We start from the raw sequence: 7,506 nt of genomic DNA on the forward strand, positions 1-7,506 counted from the left end.
ACCTGAAGGAGCGTCTCCACCCCCATCATCCAGCCCGGACGCTGAGGTCCAGCGCTGAGGGCCTTCTGGCGGTTCCCTCATTGCGAGAAGCAAAGCTACAGGGAACCAGGCAGAGGGCCTTCTCGGTAGTGGCGCCCGCCCTGTGGAACGCCCTTCCAGCAGATGTCAAAGCGATAAACAACTACCTGACATTCAGAAGACATCTTAAGGCAGCCCTGTTCAGGGAAGTTTTTAACGTGTGATATTTTACTGTATTTTTGGTTTCTATGGAAGCCGCCCAGAGTGGCTGGGGAGGCCCAGCCAGATGGGCGGGGTATAAATAATAAATTATTATTATTATTATTATTATTAGAAATCGGACTGAAGGCCATGTGCTCTCACGGGCCCCCCGGGTTGCGCAGACCCCTGGCTGCATTGGAGGACATATACATTTCCTAGGTGGATTGAGGTAGGTGGCTGAGGTCATGAGGTCACAAAGACCTCTGGGCAAATGTCCTGGGAAGGCTTTACTCATCAGGCAGCCCTGGTGCTCTGGAGGAAGACCAGCCACCTGTGCTTCAACACCAAGAGCTTGGCCTGTTCCACTTGCCTGGCCGTGGTTTCATGGATGATCCAGTAGGAACTACCACATTGATGCTCCCACTGCCCAGAAAAGACCTTTAGACAGATCCACCTGTGATCTATGCAAGAATGCACCTAATATCTCTTTCACCTCCTGTTCATCTGGTCGCAGGTATCTCTCTCCTGCTCCTCTGCATCCCTTCCAGTGATGCCTTAATCCGCGCAGTGTACAACCACAATGGCATCAGCCAAGATTTTGATGCCCTGCCTTCCCATTTTGGACCTTCTCTCCACCGCGAAGGTCTTCTGGGTCACCTTCTGGAAGCCAAGCCAGCCAACGCCTGCCAACCCATCGACACCCCACCGCCGGCCAACAGCTCCTCCACTGCCTTCATCGCCCTCATCCAGAGGTACGACTGCCCCTTCACCACTAAGGTCCTTCATGCCCAGCGAGCCGGGTACCATGCCGCCATCGTGCACAACGTTGACTCGCAGGCTCTGGTGACCATGTTGGGTGAGAACGAGGCCGTGAAGGAGTCGGTCAACATCCCTTCCCTGTTCATCAGCGAGTCGGCTTCCACCCAGCTCAGAAGGATCTTCCATTATGACCAAACCGCTTACATCATCCTCGTCCCTGAATGCCATTGGCTGTCCTGCTGGGATGCTGAGCCCAACTGCCAATCACATCCTCAAAGGTCTAGGCAAGGCCTCCTGAAGCAGACGTTCCCTTGCCTGCCGACACGCTGCCACTTGTTCAACGGCATCCATTACCTCCTGTTTGGCCTCACCCTGGTCATCTGGGGGGTGGCTTTGTATGTCCTCTGCTGCTTTTAATGACTTTGGGGTTCGGAAGCCAGCATGCAGCTAGACAGATGTTCCTCAAGGCACTTTATTCGGCGAACTTGCAAAATTAATACATTGTCCACAAATGAGATCTTCTGTGGCTTCTTCTCCCTCACTTCTCCCCATTCTCTGAATGGCTCTTTGTCAAGCTGGTGCCCTCCAGATCACCTCCCGCTAGCCTCACAAAACATAGTCATTTTGGACCACATCTCCCATCAGCCCCACAAAACATAGTCATTTTGGAAATCTCCCATCAGCCTCCCTGCAAACTGTTCCATCATCCTACAATCTTCCCATTCTTATACTTTGGCGCATCTCTCTCTCTCTCTCTCTCTCTCTCTCTCTCTCTCTCTCTCACAGAGAATTCTAAGAATTAACTTATGTTCTTCTATCATTCTAGTTGCCTTGCCTCAAAAAGGATATGGTAGAGTTGGGAAAAGGGTAGCCAAAACGATCCGTGAGTTGGAGTAACCACTGATGGAGAGGTCTGGAAGAGAGATTCCCATTCTCCAGTTACAGAGTTAAGCACATTGGCAATTGCTCCCAGCACATTTAAACTTGGGTAGATTTACATCACCCACCTTTAAACAAATGCTCCCCACGAAAATACCTATGCTAGATTAAATCACAGACACTTCACTTTGCAAATAAGTGAACGCTTTACTCACAGAGTTTCAGAAGTAACAGCGAACAAGTCTCTATTGGTTGGCCTTAGAAAAAGAAGAAGAAAAGGGGGGGGGGAGTTCCAAACAACTTACAAAGAAAAGTACTTTGTTTCCTTACAAAAAGGATCAGGCAATCTTTGGGTTGGCAAAGATGCAGGCTGCAAAATCTCCCTTTGGGAGAGTGCCAGTTCACTTGGTTTGTCTCGAAGCTGGGAGCCATTGGCCTCATGGCTCCTTGCTTGTTCCAGGATACACAAAAAGAGAAGGGGGGGGAAAGGGGGGGCAGAGCCTGCTAAGTCATACCTACCATGGCAACCTGGGCTTATGGCTCAGGTTAACCCTTTCATGCATGCACACGTGAGTCAGTAACTGTGCATTACAACAATAACCCTACGGGGGAAAAACAAACAAAAAAAATTTCCTTCCAGTAGCACCTTAAAGACCAACTAAGTTAGTTCTTGGTATGAGCTTTCGTGTGCATGCACACTTCTTCAGATACACTGAAACAGAAGTTGCCAGATCCTTCTATATAGTGAGAAGGTGGGGAGGGGTATTACTCAGAAGGGTGGTGGGAATGGGTGATTGGCAGATAGCTGTGATGAGCCTGTTGACGACTCTTAACGACTGCAATAGGTCTTACAGGAAAAAGCAAGGGGTGAGAAGGTGAAAAATGGCTTTGTCATGTATAATGAGATAAGAATCCAATGTCTTTGTTCAGACCAGGTCTCTCCATGGTTTTAAGTTTGGTAATGAGTTGCAATTCAGCAGCTTCTCTTTCCAGTCTATTTCTGAAATTCCTTTGTAGTAAAACAGCTACTTTGAGATCTTGTATAGAATGTCCTGGGAGATTGAAGTGTTCTCCTACTGGTTTCTCTGTCTTGTGATTCTTGATGTCCGATTTATGTCCGTTTATTCTTTGGCGTAAGGTTTGGCCTGTTTGTCCAATATAGAGAGCTGAAGGACACTGTTGGCATTTGATGGCATACACAATGTTAGGCGATGAGCAATTAAATAGTCCCGGGGAAAATAGTCTATGGGGAAAGGTAAGGAATAGCTCAGTTGGTAGAGTATGAGACTCTTAATTTCAGGGCCTTGGGGGTTCGAACCCCATGTTGGGCAAAATATTCCTGAAACGCAGGGGGTAAGAATAGATCTTGGGTCTCCAGCTGTTTTTGGACTACAAATCCCATCATCCCTGACCTAGCTAGCTAGGAATGATGGGAGTTGTGGTCCAAAACAGACCCAAGTCTGTGGTCACATGATATGATCATTGGGGACTTTTTAGCTTTTATTTTTTTTAAGTGAGTAAGCGGTGGTTGGAGAAATTGAATTGGAAGAAGTTTTCCTCCCTCTCAACGTCAGGAGCCCTTAACGCCCAACGCAGCTGAATGCTGAAAGGTTTCGGGACAGATAAAATACAACGCTTCTTCACCCAGCACATATGGAATTAGGAGAGCCCACTTGGATGGCTTTAAAGCGGGATTAGATAAATTCACAGAGGACGATAAGGCTATCAGTGGATGCTAGTTGTGAAAGCTATTGGCTGCCTCCAGAATCAGAGGCAACATTGCTCGGAACACCCATCACTGAATACCAGATGGCAGCAGCAGAATGCTGCTGTACTCATGTCCTGTTTGTGGGCATTGTGTGTGTGTGTGGGGGGAATGCACCAATCAAGTAGAATCACAGATATTTTTAGAGCTGGAAGGGAACCCAGGGTCATCTAGTCCAACCCCCTGCCTTCCTTATCTTTTCACAGGACGGGCTTTAGCAGCCAGGTTTCCACAACACACAATGTGTGCTGGTCCCGTGGGTTCCCCGAGAGGTGAGGTCCAAGTCTGGTCCGTGATCGGCAAGCCCTAGGCTCTGTGGTTTAGACCACAGCGCCACCCGCATCCTTTTGCGACTCCTTAGAGTAGTGATAAAGCGGGATATCAAATCCAAACTCTTTTTCTGAATGAATGAATGAATTCATTGCACAGGACCCTACTGGAATCTTGTACAGTGGTGCCTCGCTAGACGAAAAGAATCCATTCCGCGATTCTCTTCGTCTAGCGGTTTTTTCGTCTTGCGAAGCAAGCCCATTGACAGCTTAGCGGATTAGCGCTACAGCTGTCAAGCGGCTTTTCGCGATCAGCTGTTAAGCGGCTTATCAGCGGAACAGCTGATAAGCGGCTTAGCGGCTTAGGAAAAGGGTGAAAAAAGCGAAAAAAACCCGCGGGGAGGACGCAAGATTTTTTCGTCTTGCGAAGCAAGCCCATAGGGAAATTTGTTTTGCGAAGCGCCTCCAAAACGGAAAACCCTTTCGTCTAGCGGGTTTTCCGTCTTGCGAGGCGTTCGTCTTGCGGGGCACCACTGTATATAGGCCAATAAAGGTTTGAGAATGAGTGGGATTTTGGAGTTGTGGGGGCCCCTTGGGTCATCTAGTCCAACCCCCTGCAATGCAGTAATCCCTGCGAAAGCAACCCTAACAGGTGGCCTCCGAACCTCTGCTTCCAAGCATTCAAGGAAGCCAGCGTCCACCACCTCTGGAGGGAAAACTTTATTTTTCGCAAATTAAGATAGGAGTCAAGGGGACCTACAACATAAGATTATGCTACAGAGATGCAGGAAAAAAATTGTGTAACAAGCATAAAAGGAGCATGAGGATATGGAAATTTCATTCCAAACAGCTGCCTTGTTGGGTTACATGACCCTTTTCACCTCCGGAGGGAGTCCGTTCCACCACGAAACAGCTCTTACTGTTTGAAGCCATGGATTCAAAGGCCAAGAAAAGAGTTTCCAACAGAACACCAGAAGGACTTTCTGATAGTAAGCCGAAGAATCACTATTCACCTGAAAAGTAAGCAGGGTACTCACCCCCCTCTGCCAGGAGAACAATCAACCAATCAACCTATTTTCAAAGACCCCTGCCCCTAACCGCACCCACGCAGTGCTGCAGTGTGGGGATAGATGAGGGGAAAAATCCCAGCCAATCACAAGAGATGACAAAAACAAACAAATCTCTACTCGCCTATGGCGACCAGCTAAGCTCACCCTGGGAGACCAGCTCATCTCACACTGAATGCTGGGAGGGAGAGGGCAATTGTGCTGGGTTGGGGTCTGTGTCTTAATCTAGAAGTGGTTTCACCCCCCCACTTCCTGCTGATCCCACAAATGCACAAAGAAGAAGAAGAAGAGTTTGGATTTGATATCCTGCTTTATCAGTACCCAAAGGAGTCTCAAAGCGGCTAACATTCTCCTTTCCCTTCCTCCCCACAACAAACACTCTGTGAGGTGAGTGGGGCTGAGAGACTTCAGAGAAGTGTGGCTGGCCCAAGGTCACCCAGCAGCTGCATGTGGAGGAGCGGAGACGCGAACCCGGTTCCCCAGATTACGAGTCCACCGCTCTTAACCACTACACCACACTGGCTCTCTCAAGAGATGGGATGGGAGGGGGGCAGGATTCTCAATGCACAATCTGTACCATCCCCTATCACACTGGCTCCAAAGCCTCATCTGTTCGTTGTCTCTTGCTTTCTAACACGTCTTCTTCCTCCCTGCCCTCTCCCCCCCCACCCCCACCCCCCAAAATATCCATTCTTTGGCCCATTGATCCAAGATAGTTTCCTGCTGCATTCAAATAAGGTCCTTTATATTCCCCTTCTTCCCTACAGAATCACTTTCTCTCTCCCCCCCTCCCGAGTTTAAATGATTTTGTTTTAACCTATGCTTGCGCCTGAGCCTGATAACTTCTATGGACAGGATCGATAGTCCTCAGAACTGATAGAAAATTAGGCAGGTTTAATAAACTTCATCCATGGCTTCCTCTCGCCGCCGTATATCAAACAAGAAAACAAATATATCGACTCGCCATCCCTTAGAATAGCACTTATAAGTCACGCCGGTGCAATATTCCTATCATTAAAAATGGTGATGAGAAGCCGGGTTTAAAAGATGAGGAGGCAAAGGAACCTGAGACGTGACCTTGAAGGAGAAAATTCAAAGGCAGGTTGCAAAAGGAGCCAGCTAGCCCCTTCTTTGGTAGTCCTGTAGGTTCCCCAGACAAGGAGGTTTCAGCCTACAAACTTTTGGGGGGCGCTAGCTCCCGTGGTTCCATAGTTCCCCCAGCCCCATAAAAAAAATTATTCAGAGTAAGGGTTTTGCATGGCCCACTATGGGAGATAATGACACAATGGAATTCCAAAAGAGTAACTATTAATTGCACATTTGCTCCCCATCCAATTAAAACATTTTAGTTTAATTAATTCAACGAAATCAATGAACTTGGTCCAGCGATACCAGCTTCCCGGAGCCTGAAAGACATTTACACCTCCAGCGTCGCCTGCTGCCCCCTTGGGCTCTTGTCACCCAAACCTGGTCATCCCCCCACCCACTTTGAGAACCACTTGGCAGTGGTTAACCACTTGTAGTGGTTAAGAGCGGTGGACTCGTAATCTGGTGAACCGGGTTCGCTTCCCCGTTCCTCCACATGCAGCTTGGGCTAGTCACACTTCTCTGAAGTCTCTCAGCCTCACTCACCTCACAGAGTGTTTGTTGTGGGGGAGGAAGGGAAAGAAGATTGTTAGCCGCTTTGAGACTCCTTAGGGTAAGGTTACCAGATTTTTTTCAATGAATCCAGGGACACAATCAATTAATCAATACTACACGTTCGGGACGTTGATGCTGCAGCGATGGTGGTGGCAGAGGGGCGGCCGCCGCCTTGACCTCAACCGCCATGTTTCCCCTTCCTCCGAGGTTACTATCTCCTTTCTCCATGAGCCTGGCAGCCCCTGAATTGTTGGTTCTCCGGTGGTGGTGGGTCAGCGGTGTGTGGTGGGTCAGGCCATCATCATCAAACCTTTATTGCATTAGCATACAGCCATAGCAGGATAAGACAAAAATGCTAGAGAGAAGCAACCTAACAAAATTCAAACGATATTACTGGCATTGTGACATTTAAATTACCCTAAAACAATAATGTAAAAATTTAGTTGCCAGCGCCAGGAATCTAAAATGCAGATGTATATAAAACATATAATGGCCCCAAAATAGGCTCGGCACATTAGGTTAAAAAGGTAATACAAAGAATTAAAACAGGTCCAGGTCTGGGACACACTACCCAGTCAGTGTAGCCCTGAGTTTCAAAGCCTGCACTATAAAGATTGCCACCCCACGTGAAATTTGGGGATTTGCGTCCACAAGAAGCGATTTCAAACAGTCTTCCTTAGATGTGATGGTGGGCGGGATCAAGAGGAGGAGCTTAGTTCTTATTAGCTCATAAATAGGGCAGTAGAAAAAGAAGTGTATGAAGTCTTCTACTTCATTCATTGTGCATGGACATAGACGCTGAGTAATGGGGGTCTTAAAGTAAATCCCCTGCAAGAAGGCCGTGGGTATAGAATGGAAACGGGCCATGGTAAACGCTCTTCTCAAATTGGGCTCCGTCAGGTCTACC

At 48.0% G+C, this 7,506-nt stretch overlaps 1 protein-coding gene across 1 annotated transcript; it reads left to right on the forward strand.

The window, feature by feature from the left end:
- Window positions 1–466: 466 nt before the first annotated feature.
- On the forward strand, window positions 467–1,493 carry LOC128405617 (E3 ubiquitin-protein ligase RNF167-like). Its single transcript, XM_053372422.1, has one exon. The coding sequence runs from the start codon at window positions 691–693 to the stop codon at window positions 1,393–1,395; it is 705 nt and encodes a 234-aa protein (XP_053228397.1). The 5' UTR covers window positions 467–690; the 3' UTR covers window positions 1,396–1,493.
- The last annotated feature ends 6,013 nt before the right edge of the window (window positions 1,494–7,506 follow it).

This window comes from Podarcis raffonei, chromosome 18 (assembly GCF_027172205.1).
Source record: "Podarcis raffonei isolate rPodRaf1 chromosome 18, rPodRaf1.pri, whole genome shotgun sequence".
Taxonomy (NCBI): domain Eukaryota; kingdom Metazoa; phylum Chordata; class Lepidosauria; order Squamata; family Lacertidae; genus Podarcis; species Podarcis raffonei.

Coding starts and splice junctions, on each gene's coding strand:
- LOC128405617 (XM_053372422.1), top strand. CDS start 691: ATGCACCTAATATCTCTTTCACCTCCTGTTCATCTGGTCGCAGGTATC.